Raw genomic sequence first — 19,511 nt, forward strand, 5'->3', positions numbered from 1 at the left:
ACAGTGGCCTGGAAACTGGGAAAAGGGGACCTTTCCGTAGAGAAAGACTTCAGGGTTTTTGTTTTTATTTATGAATTCTCCAAATTAAAAAAAAAAAAAAAAACTTGCCTGCAGGTAGGGTGATATCCAAGTAGGAATATCCTATGGACAGCTGGAAATCTACGGGGAGAGGAGACAAGGACAGGGATGGACACATATTGAGAGGTCACTGGCAGACAGGACAGGTGATGGGTGTCTGAAAGGTATGAACAGACAAGCTCCTCTAGGAGTGAAGCACAAAGGGGCCGAGTCTCTTGGAAGACCTACAGCTGATGGCAGTGGGGCAAGGGAAGGAGGAACAGGTCCCACCCACACGCACAGATGGCCACATGCGCACGTGGCCGCTCTGGGCTTAGGTGCTTCCCAGTGCCAGCTGAGATAATCCTCCTTCTGGTCCATTTTTGAAACGTACTCATTTTTCAAAGCACAACTCAAATTTCCATACCCCCTACTAGAATTTAAACTCTGGTTCCTCTCTATAGCCCCCCCACCAAGTGCTCAGCACGATGTATGGCACAGAATAGGTGCTAAATGAATATTTGTTGTGCTGAACTGAACAATTAAAGAGACAGAGAAAAACTATTTGGGGATGACAGTTAATAACTCTGTCTGAGCCGTATCTCTTTCATTTGTGAAATGGAATAATCACTGTTAGAATTAAATGAGATATGTAGGTAAAGCACTTAGTACAGTTCCTGGAACCTGGTTGTTCATTAATTGGTAACTATTATGATTAGCTGGCACACCCAGGGCAACAGTGTAATAGAAGCCTAGGGTGATGGATTTCAGGAAAGAAGAAATGCTCGACAATTCCAAGTCCCCTTGTGTATCGCAGTCAGCTTTCTCCCTGCGCTCTCCCTCCCTTTCACAGGCACGCACCACGCACATGCAGTGAAGGATGTTAAGCAAAATATAAAATTCCTCCACTGATCATCTATATCCTATGGATTTTTTTCCCCCTGAATTTAAGAAGAGATTCTTAGTAATCTAATTTGGTCCTACAGGGGATAGTTGAAATGACCTTGGCTAGTTCCGTGATTTTAATATGAAAACTGTTGGAAATTTTTCTTTCCAGTTAGATTACAGGACCAGGACCACCTGTATGCTTTGGTTTTTATTGGATCCTCTAAGTAAAAGTGTGTTTACTCCACAGTTGGGTGGCTATTTGGGAGGGAAATATGGTACCCAAGAATCCTAGAATCAACAGCATCCAATTATCCAGCCAATAGACAGAAATCACTGCTCCCTGACACAAAACACCCTCTGTGTTAAAACAAAGCAGCTATGTGGCAGGCCTTCCCAACAGAGAATTCTCTCCCCTCAGCTGAGACCTGATTCGGGTGGAGGATACAGAACAAAGACCTGGCATCTGGACGCCCAACTGGGTGAAAAGGGCCCAGGATTTTCAATGACCCGACATCTCCCTTTCATCACAGCATCTCCCTCCCGGACAGCAACTTTCTCCTCACCTTTGGGCCTGAGTGTGCACCCAAAGCCTGGAGTTTATCCACTAGAATGAGGACTCCAAGAACAAGCCTCCTATTTGGAGCTGTGGCCCAGCTCCCTTAGGACTCGGCTTCCCTGGAGGCCAGGCCCATGGGACCCTTGCTGCCTGCCCTCTTCTGCCCTCCGTTGTTCAGTCCTCATGTCACTGAGAAGGGCAAAGCCAGACCTTTTGCCTTCCCCTCCAAAGCCCAACCTCTTAGGTTCCACTCTCCGCCCCTTACTCCCCTCCCCCACCTGCCCCCCCACCCCTTTTCTAGGCATAAGGGACCTTTTCTATTTGCAGAGCCTAAAGAAGCTGGTTGCCAAGGTGACAGAAGCCAGGAGCAGCAGGGAGCTTGCCATGGGGGAGGGGCTTTGCCCCCAAACAGCTGTCAGTGGGAGCAGTCCCAGCTGGGACTGGAGGGTTTGCCTGCTCTGGGGGGAAACAGCCCCCAGGAGAACACATTCCTCTCTGCTATACCGCCCCCACCCCCAACAAGTCTCCACTGGTTACTTTCCCTGGGAGCATTCAGCCAGCCAGCTCAAAAAATGCTCCAATAACAAACAAAAAAATGCTCTCTCTCAGGGCTCGCGCGCTCTCTCTCTCTCTCTCTCTCACACACACACACACACACACACGCGCGCACACACACACACACGCACAGGCACAAGCATGCTCTTCTCTCCCGCAACCCAATCCCTCAGTTCATTCGCAGTGGGTTGGCTGGGCAGGAGGCCAGAAGTCACCTCTGCCTGGGGAACTGTGGAGCCCAAGACAGGTGCTACTCCAGGCTGCTCCCCATCAGGTCATAAGAATTATTTCAGTCTTTTTGTTCCAGAGCCCCTGAGAGGATCTGCTGCTCCTAAACCTGCCCCAGCTGCCTACCATGTGGGAGGTGGGAGAGGGGGAGAGGAAGGGGTGGGAGAGAAAGGAAGAATAGGACTGGACAGTGGGAGGCAGGAACAATGCAAGGCCTACTGATTTGTGTCTCTGGGGAGAGGGTCTTTGTGGGACTGCGGCTCACAGCTGCTCCATAGAAAGTTCTGTGGAGCCGCTGGGCTCTGTACTGCATTGCAGCCATGGACTATGAGTCTCAGGCCTCACTCATTGGTATTTACATTTACATGGGGTCCCCACCAAACTCTGCAAACAAAGTCTTAGAATCCCCAGATTCTTTGAGCTTTGGGGTTAGGAACAAGAAAGGCTGAGGAGCCCCAAATTCCTGTAAGAACCCGGGAGGGCAATCTGGCTTGATGATAAAGAACGCAGGGTTTGACTGAGACAGATAGATATGGCGCTGGACCCCATTGCTGCCACTTACTACTTAGGTGACCTTGAGTGACGTATGTAATAAGTCCATGGTGAGCCCTCTGAGTTTCAGTTTTCTCATCTGTAAAATGGCTAAAAATACCTACCTTCCAGGGTTCTTTCCAGGGTTTGAGAAGTGGTATGCATAAAACATTATCCAGCACACAATGGATGTTCCGTAAGGGCCGGTCCCCTTTCTGTCCAGTTTTCTTGAGAACTCAGAGATGCCTAATGGCCTTAGGAGGAGCCCCACAACTGGTCTCTCTTTTGAACAGTCCTTAGAATTTAGAGGGCTGGATTAGATTTAGAGAGAGGTTACATTTTGGCCTGAGCAGGAATGGGGTTCTCAGGAAGTCTTGAGGCCCTGAGGTTGCTCTAGGGTGTGTAGGTTGAATGAGAACCTCGGAGAAATGCTAATTTGGGGTCCTAGCTCTAGCCCAAGCTGCTACCGACACACTGGAAGATCCCCTAGTCTTTACCCCTCTGAGCCTCATTTTCTTTTCCGTAAAAGGAAGAGGCTGGGCCAGTCTCTGGGGAAGCAATGCCAGACAGTGAGAAAGAAACATCTGGAAGCACTGGGCAGTGAGGCCGCTGCAGGGAGGCGCCTTCCTCAGCTCAGCAGTGACCACTGGAATGCAGCGGCTGACCCAATGCCCCTGGGGGATTTCTAGAGCCTCAGGAAGGTTAATAAAGGACTTTAACTTGGTTTCTTCCCAACTCATATGCCCTGCTTGTGCTTGCCTCTGTCTGGAATGCCTTTCTCTCCCTTGTCTGTCGGGTGGTTTCCCCTGCCGGGCAGCATTTCTGACCCTTCCTGCCTGGCAATGAGTCGGCCATCTGTGCCCACAATGTACCTGGGACTTAGTCCTATAATGGAATTTATGAATCGAATGGAGTTGCTTATATACCTGGCTCCCTTCTTTTAACTCCACACTCCCTTAGGTAAAAACTTTCTCAAGGAAAAACTGCAGGTTATATTGGATGTAAACTGGTCTGGATGAGGACTGAGGGTTAGTGGTTGTCTCGGGATGTGAATGGGGTGATTCTCCCTTTAATGCAAAGCCATGTGGTCCGCTACTATATTTATTTCTGTGCTATGACAGCTTGGTCTTGTTCTCTAGACAGATAGGTCTGGCTTCTAGGGCTCTTGGCAGATTTTCCCATTAAAGATTGCCCACAATAGGCAGTGCTGGGGGAGTTTTAGCAGGCAGGGAAAGCCAGTGAATACTGATTCATCCCCTTCACAGAACCTGCCTGAGAAGTAATCTGTTAGATTTTTTTTTTATCTGTTAGATTCATTCCCAAGTGTCACCCTCACTGGCAAGCCTTTCTTGGCTCCTTTCCTTGAAGGCTAGATAGCTCCTCTGCACTCCTACAATGGTCAGAGCTTAGATATATATAGCACTATCACAACCTATTGCACTGTTCTTGTCTATCTCCTCGACTAGAGCGTGCCCTCCTTGGAGGGCAGGGCCCAAGTCTCATTTATCTCTGCACACTCAGAACTGGCAACATGACTGGCAAACGTTAATCAGCAAATGTCTGCTGGATGAAGAGAAAATAAACTTCCCACTTCCCCGTCTCCCTGTGTGGCTCTTATAGGCTTCTGGCTAGCCCCTGTCCTTCTTGCTGAGTCTCAGAGAATTTCAGAATAGTCCCCTGCCAACCTCCCACTCACTCAAGGTTACAAGCTATGCTTGTGTATGCCAAGATTCCTCCTTGTGCTCATTGTGAAGAAGGACTTGTTTATTCCAACTGACGGCTTCCTTCCTTAAAGTTAGACTAGAAGCATGAAACAGAGTCAGGAGCTGATGAATACCTCAAGATACAGAGAGAGAAGAGAGAGACATACGGCTGGTATCTTAGCAAGTCCATGGGAAAAGGGAAAGCTTGAAGTTTTCCTCCTGACCCATAGTCCTGAGTTTTCTGGGCTAGGATTCCTTCCTCCTGGAGCCCTTACCTGGCGCAATGAGGGGATGGGTAGCCACAGCAGGAACCGTCCGGCTGAGCCCAGCCCGGCCCTCCATGCTCCCTGGCACACTGCTGTTGCCATCTCCTTTCTTGAGTGGCTCCATCACACTGTCAGTTATGCCAGGCTTGCCACCTGCGGGGGAACCCTGAGCAGTGTTTCTGCCCTGTGATGGGGTAGGCAGAGGCTGGCTACCGCCAGGCGTGGGTTTCAGAGCCAAGCTGGGCAGGACAGGCTGAGTGGGGGGAGGGCCCGAGGCTGCTGCAGCTGGTGTCTGCTGTGTTCGGAGGGTCAAGTTCTGTACCTGGAAAAGAGGGGTCTATGGGAGTCCAGAGAATGCGGGTAGGAACAATGCCAACACACAACCAGGAGAGGACAGAGTTAAGGATGGACCCAGGAATGGCTGCACAGGATAGTGGATTGTAAAATCAGAGAGAAAGGGAGAGAGAATGAGTTAGGGGTTGAAAGAGGAACCAGGAGCAGGTGGAGTTTCTAGAGAGGGCAGGAAAGTTTCCTAGTGACTTAATCCATCAGCAGAAGAAACTGACTTCTGAGAAGGGACTGCAGGGGCAGGGAGGCCAGGCCCTCTCCCTCCTGGGACCCTCCCTCCCTCCCCAAACTCTCAGGATTGGATAAATAGCACTCAGAAATAATTCCCAGACAGGTGGAGCATGGGGCTTCCTGCGATAGGAAAGGCCCTGCAGGGCAAAAGTGAAAGTTAATTGACCAGCAGGGCCACCAGGCAAAGGATTATCTTGTCCTTAGAATAAGGTTAACAGCAGGCCTTTCCGAGACAGCCAATGTCTTATTCACCCTGGTCCCTGGTGCCCTCTGCTGGACACATGGAGGCTGTGCTACCAAGCCCTCTCCGCTCGGGTCTCCATTCTGTAGCTGGGGACGGGAAATGGGAGCGGGAAGGTGCTCCTTTCCCTGCTACCCACAGAATCTTCAGAGCCACTAGCATCCTTCTGCTCCCACCCAGAGGTAGTACCCAGGACACATCTTTGGTCCTTTTTCCATGCAGTTTTTCCCGATTCCTAGCAGTGCTAGCATGTGTGACCAGAGCTAGATTTCCATTTACGAAGTAGCAACAAAACAGTGAGTTATACTGGGGATGGTGTAAGGTGCAGAAGGTGGCACTGACCACCCATCACTGGCAATCATGCTAGCCCCGGCACGCTGCTGTCTGGCTCCTAACCTATGTTTGAGGGAAGAAAACAGGGTGAAGAGGAGCTGAATCCCGCTGGACGGACGAAAGAGCAAGCCTGGGAGCGCTGGCATGTCCTGTCTCCCACCTGCCTTCCTAGACGGTCCCAGCCTCTCCAAAGATTCAGAGCTCCTCCAGGGTGTGCGCCGTCCCCCGTAGCAGTACCCGTGTAGTGGTGCCCACCCCCCTGCCCTCCCACGAGCATGGAATCCTCACCTGGGCGGGGGTGGGGGGCCGGGCGGGGGAGCCAGTGCCGAGCTCAGGCTGCACAGTAGCGACGGTGGCCGTGGGCGTGAAGATGAGCTGAGGGGACAAAGGAACAGTGCCGCCTAGGCTCCTAGCTACCTGCACCAGGTTACCTGGCTGGGCCTGGAATCACAGGAAACGAGGCGCCTTTTACCTGCCCAATGTGGGCTCAGCCACAGGACAGGACAGTCTGGCCTGGGAGCAGCTATGGGGAAGGCCCGGGAAGGAGAAATAGGAAGGCAAGGAAGGGAGAGACCGTCCTGACCCAGGCTGGGCAGTGAAGGGGTGGGGTCGCGGACAGAGCCACTCTGGGGCTGCACCAAAGCCAAGTCTCCTTCGGAACCCTCTCTGAGGGGCTCATCCTAGAGGGGACCGATATTCCCAGGATACCCTGAAGTCACTATGTCCTCAGCACCCTGGGGAGCTTGGGCTGAGACAGACGCCCGAGGACCGTTTTCTAGGTCTTACACTCTTAAACCCATGGCTGAGTCAGAATAAGACTCTCCTCCACAAGGGGTCAAATTAGATGTGTTCTCTTGGTCATTTTCTAGCCAAATTTAGATTGGGGGGGTGGGGCTAGAGACAACAGCAGTGGAGGAACTGGACCCCCTAGAGCAGTGGGAATCTGGTGTCTGCATCTTGTTTTGCAGGGGTGCGGGTTATGTGATGTTCTCTGCATGACACCTCGACCTCTGTGTGAGCCCAGCTCTGCGTCAGTGTAGATTTGCTGGGGTCCTGACAGGTGCTTTCCCTAGAACACAGGTGATGCGCCTGTGCCTGTTCTGCTGCCTTGCTTTGGAGAAGGGGCAAACAGGTGCCAGGAGCCCAGCTGGTGAGTAGAGGAGGACAAAAGCAAATTTGGCCAGTGTCACAAGGTGGCTGTGCGGTGCCCTAGGGTAATGGAGGTCTGTTCCATGCTGTGCATCAAAGAGGCCATTCCCTGGGAATGCAGATGTGCCTCCAACGATGAACTCAGAGCCAAGAATAAAAGTGCAGGAGCAATACCAGAAAAGTTCAAGATCTGGCCACAAGGGCAAAAGGAAGAGTAGGACTGTATTGTCTTCAGGGCGGTGTGTCCAGGGGTTCGAGGGAGGAATCTTCAGAATGGGAGGTATGAGATCTGGGCCCAACATGGAGCTATACGTTATTGCCTCCCAGGGAGAGTGCTGCTATTTTCTCAGGAAATTCCTCTAAATCTTAGGGACCTGTAAAGTTCCTAAGGACCTCTGCACCGCTTAGGGACAGGTACAAAGGAGAGCCTCTAGGTATGCACGTCCAGGGCTGGTGCTATCCTGAGTACATTCTGCCAAAACAAGCTCATCCCGATTAGAACGGGGGCCCAGCAGGGAGGCAATGGAGGCAGCACCATGCCCTGAAGGTAGCTGCCCCCTTCACACCAGACCTCGAATGCACCTGTGGCCCCCAAAGTTAGAGATGGCCATTCCTTTTAAGGACTGTCACAGCAGGGGCAGATCCCATTTCTGTAGAGCACACGGATGTCTACGCATCTGCCTGTCTTACATGTCTGAGTGTCCAGAACCATCTAGGCATGCACCCCCATACTGTACACGCCAATTAATTTTGAGGAGTAGTTTCTGGTAAGTAGGGGACAATTCTGTTTCACTCTGGGAGAAGGAAAAGCAGCATCACGGGTATTCAGCCCACAGCCCCACCCTCTGTGAGTCATTGAACCTACACCAAAGCTCCCATTCAGCCCTCCAGACCCCTTCTTTATCCCCCCCCAGCCCGAGTGCTTCTTCCCCACCCTCTCTAATCTCCTAGCTCCCAATGTCTCTGCCTCTGTCCCTCCAGCGCCCAAGCCATGGCCCAGGCTGTGGGTACTCACCATCTGTGCTCTTAGGTACATCTGTGCTTGGCTTGCAGTCAGGGCTGGGGAAGACGTGTTGCCCAAGAGCACAGCCTGCTGGGCGATGCCCGAGGCTGCTGCGGAGTTGACGCTCTGAGCCCGGTTGAGGAGCTGGGCTGCTGCCGGGGAGGCTGCCAGATTGATCTGATGAGAGAGACATAGGAGACAGGAGGTTCTGTTGGGGAACGGTGTCCCCCTCGTCCACATCTTTCTTTCCCCGCTTCTGTTCCTTCCTTTACTCAGCCTCCTTTAGGCCCCTGTCTGGTCACTGGGCCTTGGAGCTTCCCCAGTGTCTCCTGCAGAGCTGCAGAGGGGTCCAATGTTAAAGGAGCTGTGCTTTAACACTGGAAAGTGGAGCAGAGAGCTTTGACACTGGAAAGATGACGGAGGTATTCATCTAAGTGCTAGAAGGAGGTATGCACTCTTTTTTGGTGGCAAGAACAACAGATTCCAGCCATGATTCAACATGGCTACAGATTCACCTCAACTGGGTCTGGGAACTCGAGAGCACTGGGGGCCAGGAGGAAGGAGCTGGTCCCAGAGCTGTGGACTATGCCTGCCGCTCCCCCACCCTACTCACCGAAGATGACTGGGCCGGGGCCTGTGCGGACACATTGCTGCCTGAAGTGCTCCCTTGTCTGTTGGCCACCAGGCTTGCCTAGAAAAGGACAAACTCCTCTCACTAGAGTCCCAGATCACCCCCAGTCATTCCTGGTCTCTCATCTTCCAAAGGAGGCACTACAGGCCAGCAGTAGGGAGAGCAGCCTCTGGACTCCAGCGCCCTTGAGCAAGTACCCTGGCTTCCTCTTTGGTAAGTGGGGATAATAGCAGTAGCTGCCCTGTACGATTGCTGAGGGGACTGGACAAGGCGGACACTACTGAGCACTCTGACTGCTAGCTCTTACTGCTGCCTTCCGCCTCCACCACCCATCACCCCCGGCCCCCGGCCCCCGGCCCCATGCTGAGAGTTTGCAGACATTGCCTGGAATGTCCAAACTGCCCTTCTCCCTCGGCGAGCTTCTTCTCATCCTTCAGGTGTCAGCTTCAACGTTACTCCAGCTGACAGGCCTTGCCTGACCACCCAGTGCAAGGTCATCCCCTTTGTCCTTCAGTCAGAGCAATCTGTTCCCTTCCCTAGCACTTATCACAACTTAGGTATTGAAATATTTTGTTTCCTTGGCTATTTTGCTTCCTGTTTACTTGCTCTCTCCCCACCATAAGCTCCAAGAAGACAGGGTACGCAGTGTACCCAGTGCCTGATACAAACGTTGCATATAGTAGGTACATAAAACATTTTGTTGGGTGAATGAATGAATGTATTCTTCTCAGCCAAGGAGGGGAGAGATCAATAGACAGACAAGCTAAATGGGCAATGCCCTTTGCTTGTGGATGCCTCCTTGGAATCCCTGACCGCTTTCTAGACATGCAGTGACATGGTTAAGAAAAGGGCTCCCGGTACTTCTTTCCCGGGCTGGGCGCGTGAGAATCCCACTGCTCCACTCACGGGCTGTGAGACCTCGGGCTCTGCTCTTCACCTGCCACCAGGAGGTGATGACAGGAGCGCCCCTTTCCTGGGCTTCTGGGAGGACTCAGAGAACGCATGTGATACCCTTGGGCAGTGCCTGCTTCCTCTCCCTTTCACTCTCACAACCACGACAACCGGCACTAGCGTCAGGCCAGCCCTCCGGGTCTCACCTGCTGCACGGCCGCCAGGCTCTGGAGCTGGGCGCTGCTGAGGTGCTGCTGCTGGAGGGCTGCGGTCTGCAGCATGAGGTGCTGCTGCTGCGCGGCGTACATCTGCTGCAGGTACTGAGCCGCGGTGCTCGGCTGCCTGTGCAGGGCCTGCTGGATCACCTGCGGTGGGGCGGGAGCCAGAGCTCTCAGCTGCTGCACAAACGCCCTTCGGCAGTGATGCCCGGTCCACCCCAGTTCTCCCTAACTGCTCAGAGAAGGACACCAGGACCTGTGACCACTACTGTGACCAATCGCCACTCTCCAGGGGTGGGAGAAGAGCTGGCGCAGAGCTTTATCAAAGTCTACTGTCTATCTCGCCTCTCCCTTCGGCTCCTCCCAGCACCATCTGCTCTGTGTGAGCTGCCGCCCGGCGAGAGTCAGCAGTGCACCCCTGCTCCATCAACTCTGGGGCAGCAGGGAAGCTCGGGGGACAGAAGTGTCCCGTGCCAGGCTTGTTAGGTTCTCTCTCCCCCTACCCCACCCCGCTGGTCCCCCATCACTCTTCGGCCTCAGAGGCGGGTGAAGCGCAACAAGGCAGAGAGAAGAAAGGGGTGGAAGGAAGAGCCAAGTCGGAAGGGGGACACTGCAGCTCCAGCAATGGCCAGCCAAACTAACACTCAGGCAAAGGCCACACCCTCCCCTTGAGGGCTGGGACTTCAAGGCAGATTTGGGGCTGCTCCCCAGGTTCTGCCAACAGCTTCCCAGAAGTCCCATCAGTCCTTACAAGAAGGTTGCCTTGGCCTTGCCGAGCAGGCCAATGCCACAGGGATGACACATTCCTCTTTTATTCTTTCCCTCCCTCTCTCTTTCTCTCCATCACCCCCTCTTTTTAGCTACTGTCTCCCATTCCCTGGCCTTACTGCCTGTTCCCCCTTTCCTGATGGGATTGGCTGAGCACCAGTCTCTAGGAAATGACACAAGGCTGCTCTTTGATCCTCCCCTGCCCCCAGGAACAAAGAACAGCAAATGCCTGTCTCCAGCCCCAAGATCCTCCGTCTTATTCCCACGAGTCCCAGAGACATTCCTCTTCCCTTCTTCTACTTGTCATTCTTCCTGCCGTCTCTTCCCAGGTGATGCCCTGCCTTGGCCAGGCTTCTGCCTATTTCCTGCCCTTAACTCTGATGAATTCCTGACCACTGCTTGTTTCCACCCCTAGGCCCTATCCTGGCCAGTGAGCCTCTGGTCAGAATCTTCCCAGCTTAGTGTGGTTTCTAGGGCTGGTGACTCTAGGACAAAACAAACTCTGGGCTCAGATTTGGGGTCTGTGAAAACAGCCTGACATCAAGGATCCTCCATGGGCTCTGGTCCTCCAAGACATCCCCACCCCACTCCAACTCTTCTAAACATTTCTCCCAGATTCCATGCCCCTGAAGCATACTCTCCTCTCCGAGATCCTCTTTTATATGAACTCCATTCTTTGTATCTCCTGATTCTCCCCAGAATTATTTGTTCTTATTTCCTTTACCTAAGCCTTTATTTTAGGCTCCTGAAAGTGACCTCCCTAGCAGTTCAGCCAGCAGTAGTTGAGACATTGTGACTACTGGAATCTGGAAAGAATGTCAACGAATGGACAAGGATGAGCCCCTAATGGTTCTGCTTGGGCATGGGAGGCAACCTTGGATTATTCCACTTGCCAGAGCAGAAACCCCAGATCCCTTTTGCCTAGAGCTGTGATGGGTGAGCACATCCTAATGTCACTGCTGGAAACTAGAGCTAAAATATTCATGCATGAAAAGGGGCTGGGGGAGAGGGGCAAGGGTGGAACAGGAAACATGGTTTTACTAAGTACGAGATGGAAATAACTGGGCGTGGGAAGAGTCTAGAGTATCTGATGGTATCTTCTTTAACTAGATTTTTTCAGGCCCTCTCACTGTGCTGTGGCTTCTCTTCTATTCCCTTATCTGGGCGCAGGGCCCAAGCAGGACGAGGTCACCTTCCTAGTATATCCAACTATAATAGCAAAATTACTTTGAGTAAACACTTCTTGGCTGCGGTCACTTTTTTTCTGCATGTATTATCCAGAAACCTCAAACAGGCATTGCAGTGATTAAAAACATAGGTTTGGGGTGAGAGTTAGGTTCAACGTTTTGCTTTACCTGAATGACCTTGGACAAGTTATTACTTTCCCTGAGTCCCAGTTTTCTCAACTATAGAATTGTACCCAATAATAACTATTCTCTCAGCTGGAGGAGAAGAAGATAAACATGCAAAATGCTTAGTACAGTGCTGGGCCCCTAGCAGATGGCAATACATGGTCACGATTGCATTTTGGAACAGTGTGCAATCACTTGGAAGGCCTCATGGATGATACTTTGCAAACTGCTGTTTTAGGGAAGAAGGTAAAAAGCTGAAAAGACAAAGGATTGTTTGGGGGTTCTTTTTTGGTCCTCTATCTTTGAAAAACTTAAGGATTTGTTCTTTGCAGGGCAATGGTCATTTAGAGAGTGGGTTTGGGTTGTGGCTAAGCAGCTCCCAGCCATTTTTTCTGTTTGTTATTTTTACTTGTCTGTCCTTTACACTTCCACACACAGTCCTTCCCAAACAGTGCTCTGGGATCTGAACCATTGGGTAAGAAAGGAGTTTTTCTGATCTGCTAAGTATTTTCCTTATCTCCAAACCTTGGACCCTTGATTGGACCCATCTTGCATCACGTCTCCTCCTCTAACTATGCACAGATATATATCCACTAATCCACTCCTTTATGCCCATGCTAGAGTTATTATACATCCTAGTTATTCCACCAGACCACACCAACACCTCCTCCTGGCTAGCCCTGGACATGATTAAGGAATACAACTCCTGGATCAATTAGAGTTTACCTGCACGGTCTGCCGGTCAGGGATACCGCTGTACACAGAAATTTGGGGACCCGTGGGGCGGCCACTTCCACCACTGCTGCCATTGTTGCAGCCACTGGTGCTACTGGCCCCGCTGGTACTGCTGGTGACACTGGCACTGCTAGACGTATGTGGGACTGGTAGCTCATTCTCCATGGCCTATAGGCTGGCAGGGTCAGGGCACTCGGATGGCAGAAGAGCAGGCAGATGCTAGGAGGGAAGACACAGAAGTGAAATGTTTAACAAGCGCTTACTAGAGAACACACATGGTTGACCCTTTGCACTCATGGGTTCCACATCTGTAGATTCAACCAACCATGGATTGAGACTATCTGAAAAAAAAATTGCATTTGCACTGAACGTGTACAGACTTTTCCTTATCATTGTTCCCTAAATAATACAGTATAACAACTATTTCTCTAGCATTACATTGTATTAAGCATTATAAGTAATCTATAGATGATTTAAAGTATTTGGGAGAATGTGCTTAGGTTTTATGCAAATACTATGCCATTTTATATCAGGGACTTGAGCATCCATGAATTTTGGCATCTGCAGAGGTTCCTGGAACCAATCCCCTGTGGATACCAAGTGACAATTGTACAGTATATGCATAGCTTTCCAAACAGACTGTGGTGGAGCCTCTTGGGAACTGAGGTCTTGAGACACACTTGCCCTCAGCAGGACAGGGCCAGGCCTAATTTACTACGTGAGATTTGAGATCAGTTCTGCCTGATTCTAAAGCCTATGATCTATTCATCCTGCCCAAGGAGGTAAACTAGTAAAGGAGGCAGATTTCCCATAACGTTCTCCCTAGCAGTGATCTTAAGGCTCATCTCTCACCCTGCATCCCCTTCATCTTTGAAATGGGGAAACTGAACATCAGAGAACTTATTGTTTGTCCATTTATACAGCCAGCTAGTGAAAGAAGTAGGATTAAAAAATCTACAGAGAATAGAATGAGAGAAAGAGGCAAATAAGGGGGAAATAAAATAAAATGTTCATTTTGTTTTGTTTTGTTTTCAAAGCCAGAAGAGCTCGAGTATGTTTGAAGTTTCTGTTTTCTCTGTTAAGTACATACTTACCGAGTGCTCTCTGACTCTAATGCTGAGTAGGGTACTACACCAAGCAATTTGGTTAAAATCTCAGGTTTTAGAGTCAGAAAGACTTGGCTTCATCCTGGCTCTGCCACTTTTTTGCTGGGAAGTCTTGGCAAGTCACACCTGTCTAACCTTCTGTTTCCTGATCTGTCAAACGTGATGGTATATGGATTGTTGTGAGCATGAAGTAAAATGATGATACAAAGTACTCAGCAGAGTGTCACGCACAGACTGAGTGCTCCATGAGCACTGGCTGCTGTTGTGGCCTGGTTCTCACTGTCCACTGCCAATAGATCAGGCCTCTCTCAAGATGGAACTGGCAGAGCCTCTTGGCACCTCCTGTCACCATCAGTAAGGAGTGCCAGAAATTCCTTCAGGGCCCATCCTATGGTTCAGATACAGAACTGGAAAGTGCATATTCCCTTGAGCCTTGTGCTTGGGAGTGGAGAGGAGCTGGGAAAGAGGGGAAGGGTGGTTGGAGAGGGACACCAGACCTGAGCTCAGTTTCCTCTCTTTTTCTTTTTTCGTGCTATTCCTAAAATCCTTAATTCAACGTATAAGCTTTTCCTTCCTACATGTAAAATAATATTTGTCGTCCCATTATAGATATTCAATCCTCTGCTTGCAAATTATACCAATTTAATAAATGGAGAAAATAAGATTTTTCATAGTAATGAAAGTGCAAAATACCAAATAGTCATTAATGTCCTGTTGTCGGCTCCCAGTGCTGCTCAGTTGGGGTTACCATTTCTCAGGCTGCCTTCTTCAGACAGGGTGAGTTTCACTGTGGGCTAAAAAAAGTGTGGGTAAATGCTAAAAGACAGGAATGTTGGGAGTCAGGAAACCCAAGCCACTCCAGGTGGCAGGCAGCAAGCTGCTTATGGCTTCTAAGGCAGTACAGTAGTCTTCGAACTACGCTCATGACCTGGCCCTTTAAGCAGTGATTTTTTCCTGATATTTGTATGTTTGCTTTTACTGCCAGAGGACAAGGCCCTTGTCCATGAATTCCGTTTGTCCTGAACTGCACTCAGTGCTGGGCCTCATTATGGCTACTCATTTGTTAAGGATGTTTATGTTAATGATGACGCAGGAATCAGTGAAACAGTGAAGTCAGCAAGTATTTCCTGTGCTCTGCACTGTACAAATCTACCTTACTTTATGTTCTAGGGAGGATGGGCTAGGCTGGGTAGAAAGTGGTAGAAGGCATAATTCCTGATCTTGTAGAAACTGAAAAACTAGTAATAGAGAGGAGGCTCAATTGAAATTTTAAGGATCGCCGAGTAACAAATCAGGAAATGATAGTTCCTTTCAAATACGGTTACCCCATAGAATCCCAAGGTCTTGTCTCAGTTCAATGCCTCACCTCCCTTCCCCAAAGTGTTGACCAGAGTCGGGCTTTGGTTCTTGCTTTTCACCCCTAGGTTCATCCCTTTGGTTCTTGCTTTTCATCTCTAGGAAATCTCAACGGAAGTACTTAGAAACATAAAAAATAGCGTGGAGCAACAGGGCAGCAGCCACAGCACATTAAGAGAGCAGCATAAACCCCATCCTGGATGGTCAAGCCACAGCTCGTGTTTTTTTTTTTTTTTTATGGCTGCCACTAGGGCAGATATAGTGGACAGTATATACTCAAACCTTATGGAGAAATAAAACAACACAAAATTCTAAAGAAAGCATGCATTTCTTTATAGAAAAACTGCACAGGCAAGGACAGCCACTGCTCCTCATGCAGGGAAGAGAGACTTGCCACAGCAAGCTGGGGACATGGGCACAGTGCACTTCCTGCACTCCCGCCTACCCGTCTCCTTCTTTGTGCAGGCAAGCACGCCTTTTCCTTCTCTCCTCACCCTCTCAATCTAGGCTTCACCCCTCACCCAATTTGCCTTTTTTGTCCAGTAGTTTTTGCCTCCCCCCGCCCCAGCCCCTGGTTTTCTGACTCTTGCTCCTCCTGCCCCTTGTCCCTCTCCTCTCTCACACCTGTGCTCACTCCCTCCCCTGCACCACGCATCACTGGCACACGCCTTGGTGTGCTCACACTTGCCTCATCGCGCTTTGACTCTCCTGCATAGGAGCATATTCCCCCCTCACTCTCATCCCCTCTCACCCTCCTGCCCTCTTAATGAGCTCTCTCTCCCATTTTTGACCTCCCTGCTCTCTCCCCACACTCCTGGCCCTGCTTGGCCTCCCTCTGCATCTGGCTCCTTCTGGCTCTCCCTGTACCTGCTCCCTTGAGGCACAGGCTCCAGTTCCCTCTCCTCTCACTTGAGGCCTCCCTCTCCCTGAGCAGCTCTCTCCCCGGAGCCTGATTAGCACATCTCTCTCTCTCTTTCCACCCTGTCTGTCGGGCCTGCACCCTCTGTTCCAGCTGATGCTTTCAATAGCCACAGCTGTCTTTCAAGTGTGCTCTCTCTCTGGCTGTCTCTCAATCACTCATGCAAAAGATAGTGGAGGTGAGGACAGACTCTGACTAGAGGATTAGGGGATTAACCATTTTTAAGTGTGTAATTCAGTATCATTAACTACACTCACAATGGTGTGCAACCCATCACCACTATTTCCAGAACTTTCTCATCACCTGAAACAGAAACTCTGTAACCATTAAGCAAGAAGTCCCCATTCCCCTTTGCTCCCTTGCCTACCCCCTGCTAACCTCTAATCTACTTTCTGTCTCTATGAATTTGCCTATTCTAGATATCTCATATAAGTGGAATCAGATAATACTTGTTCTTTTGTGTCTGGCTTACTTTACTCAGCACAATGTTTTCAAGGTTCATCCATGTTGTAGCATTATCAGAATTTCATTCCTTTTTATGGCTGAAAAATACTCCATTCATTTTGCTTATTCCTTCATCTATTCATGGACATTGGGCTGCTTCTATCATTTGGCTATTATGAATGATATTACAGTGAACGTGGCATATGTCTAAGTCCTTGCTTTCAATTCTTTTGGGTATATACCTAGCAGTGAAATTGCTGGATCATACGGTAATTCTACGTTTGGGCATGTGAATATCCAGTTGTCCCTGTACCACTTGTTGTATCACCCTGGTTCCTGGGCCCACAGTCCCCCTAAGCCGGTCAGTGTGGTATATGAACCCTCCATGATCTGATCCTGCCTGCCTTCCTGGCCTCATTTTTTCCACTGATTTTCCACACTTCACTCTCACTGGGCTTAGCATTATTCCAAATGACCTGAATCTTTGGACACCTTGCTCCTGCCTGCCTCTGTGGCTTACTCATGCCATCCCCTTCCCCTGAAATGCCTTCCTTCCATTTTCACTTAACCAACTCCTTAGATCTTCAAAACTACTGGAGTTTCTCCTGTGAAACATGTACTGAATGCGACCGCCTCTAACTCTTCTCTTCTTGCTTCCTTCAAATTAGGTTCCAGTTTCTTCCTTTCAGCCATCCAGTTGGATGGCTGCTCCCACAACACTTTGTGCTTACTTCTCTCTTAGCACTTACAATGTAATCTTACAAGAAGGTGATTTGCTTGAGGGTCTATCTTCCCCACTGGACTCTGAACTCTGGAAGAACAGGGAGCATGTCATATATTCCCATATATACACGGTGCTTCATTCCATAAATGTTTATTGAATAGAACTTCTTGAAATACACCACACTGCATCCTACTTTTCATCTGAAAGCTTAATTTCCACTTCATCTGCAAAATTCCTCCCAACTAGTCTAAAACATAAACCACCTGTGATTTAATTTTAGTATCTTCCATCAATGGTGTCTATACTACTAATAATAATTATATATTGAGCACCTACTTGTCAAGCACTATAATAGATGCTTTATGTATACTATGACCTCCCTTATTGGGTAGGTATTATTATTCCAATTTTGTCAATGGGAAACTTATCTAAGTAATTTATCTAAGGTCATCACAGAACTGGGATTCAAAACCAGGTCTGAATCCAAAGCCAGAACTCTTCCCACTACACTCTGCAACTTGACCCATAATCTCACGTTAAGCCATTATTTCAAAGACATTGGGCAAGGTCCATGTCAGAGCACACTCGATTTTCAGAGTTGAAAGGAACTGAGATCCTGAATTTAATCCCCTAATTATTAATCAAGATCCATTAAATATTTTATACTTATAAAATAATATATGTAATGTATACATAAATGATAATATGCATGGCTACCCATCAACCAGTTTAAAAAATCTAATATTACTGTAACTTCTCTCATTTTTCCTATGCAAAAACTGAGGTGTTTTTGGAGAAGTGAGTGACTTATTCAGGGTGACATGGCTCCTTTGACTCTCCTCCAGTACCAAGGAAGGCTCCCCCAGAAAACCTACTGGCCTCATGGTGGTAGAGATTTACTACTGAGAGGGTTAGAGTTTGTCCTGAGGAGAAATCAGAAGCCAGGGTCTTGCCATATGTCACTTTCTTATTGGTCTCCTAGTAGAGAAGGGAACTTGAGTTAGAAAGAAACAGAACTGATTAGGAAGTGTGGACACAAATAGTAGCTTTCAAACTTTTTCTTCTATAGTTCCCCTCTTTGAACCAAAGCTTTCAATTCCTATGTCCCACTCCCACCTTCCCTCTACCTCAAAGCGCTGTGCTGCTGGGAAGCAGAGGAGGCATTCCGGAGTCTCAGCGAGGGCTACTGAGGCATCTGTGGCCTCTTCTTACGTCCTGCACTCTGGTGCCCTGCATTAGAAAATCTGAATCTTTAAACTTCCACATTATCCAGGCTTTAAGCATTTTACCCAGTCCTATTCAATTTCCTTTTAATTTCTCCTTTTATTCTTCCCTTCTCTTCCTTCTAACCAGTTCTTTCTTTCTTTCCCAAGGCCACCCATTCCTGTGGACGCCCACTATGAACCACAGCCAAATCTCATTAGTGGCTGACCTCCAGAACTGGAAGTCTGGTTCCAGCTCATTGTGTGGTTTTGTGTGAGCCCAGGCTCTGAAGGGCTGTGATTCATATTTCAGTCAGTTCTCCTCTCCCAACCGCAAGGGACCACACCGAATGACGGGCTGACTGTAACTGGCTAGGAGGGTGATCGTATTACAGGTCTTTGGTGCCCACAGGGCCTGTGACCAGCAGCTGGAGAAATGCTGATGCTTCTGGCCTCCCTGGAGCCGCCAAGTCTAGGAAACACTAGGCCTTTGTCCCCAGTGTCAGGGAAATCCATTTGCTGTGGATTATAGCTGTGACAGAGGTTCCAGGAAAGCAGCGGGGAAAGATACTGAAAAGAGCTCTCCAAATCTAGCCTAAAGCCCTGGGGTAAGGCGGGGTGAGGCTTTTCCTAATGGAATCAGAGCCTGACAGGAAATGAGAAGTCTAGTCAGACCCACGATGGCTGCTGGTATTATCGTGCCTGTCGTCGTGTGTTCGGAGGGTGAATATGCTCTTTTGCTATGGCCATGGCTCCGTCTCTCCTCTGTGGTTGCCTCTCTGTCAGATACATGAGGCAGTAACAGCGCAAGATCCAGGCTCCCTAGACTTAGCGGATCTAGAGGAAACTTCCTTACCCCTCCAAGTAGCTGCAGGAACACAGCATCCTGATTTGTACCCATATAATTATGCCTTTGGCAGCAGTCGGAAGCTACTGATATACTGGGTGCAGTCCAGATGGATTCAGCTCAAATCTCCTCGAAAAGCTCCCCCCTCCCCAGTCCTCTGTGTGTTGCCACCTTTAGTGTCTCTGTAAACCAAAGATAATAAAAGAAGGCCAACAAAAATAGAAGTCAA

The 19,511-nt window shown here is 49.4% G+C and overlaps 1 protein-coding gene across 9 annotated transcripts in view; it reads right to left on the bottom strand.

Moving 5' to 3' along the window:
• The window catches only part of PHC2 (polyhomeotic homolog 2), a 103,134-nt gene that overhangs the window by 36,833 nt on the left and 46,790 nt on the right, over positions 1 to 19,511 (bottom strand). For 4 of the 9 annotated variants that reach the window (XM_069479734.1, XM_069479731.1, XM_069479732.1 and 1 more), the window contains 6 exons: positions 12,676 to 12,903; positions 9,818 to 9,976; positions 8,703 to 8,780; positions 8,102 to 8,266; positions 6,226 to 6,312; positions 4,794 to 5,106 (listed from right to left, as the gene is read on the bottom strand). In XM_069479734.1, the coding sequence (XP_069335835.1) occupies positions 4,794 to 5,106; positions 6,226 to 6,312; positions 8,102 to 8,266; positions 8,703 to 8,780; positions 9,818 to 9,976; positions 12,676 to 12,849 (976 nt within the window). In that variant the 5' untranslated portion in view covers positions 12,850 to 12,903. Of the gene's footprint in view, positions 1 to 4,793; positions 5,107 to 5,980; positions 5,989 to 6,225; positions 6,379 to 8,101; positions 8,267 to 8,702; positions 8,781 to 9,817; positions 9,977 to 12,675; positions 12,904 to 19,511 lie in introns of all 9 variants that reach the window. The other 5 variants (XM_069479736.1, XM_069479737.1, XM_069479735.1 and 2 more) reach the window with 4 other exon arrangements.

The sequence above is a fragment of the Eulemur rufifrons genome, chromosome 8, assembly GCF_041146395.1.
Source record: "Eulemur rufifrons isolate Redbay chromosome 8, OSU_ERuf_1, whole genome shotgun sequence".
NCBI classification, from domain to species: Eukaryota; Metazoa; Chordata; class Mammalia; order Primates; family Lemuridae; genus Eulemur; species Eulemur rufifrons.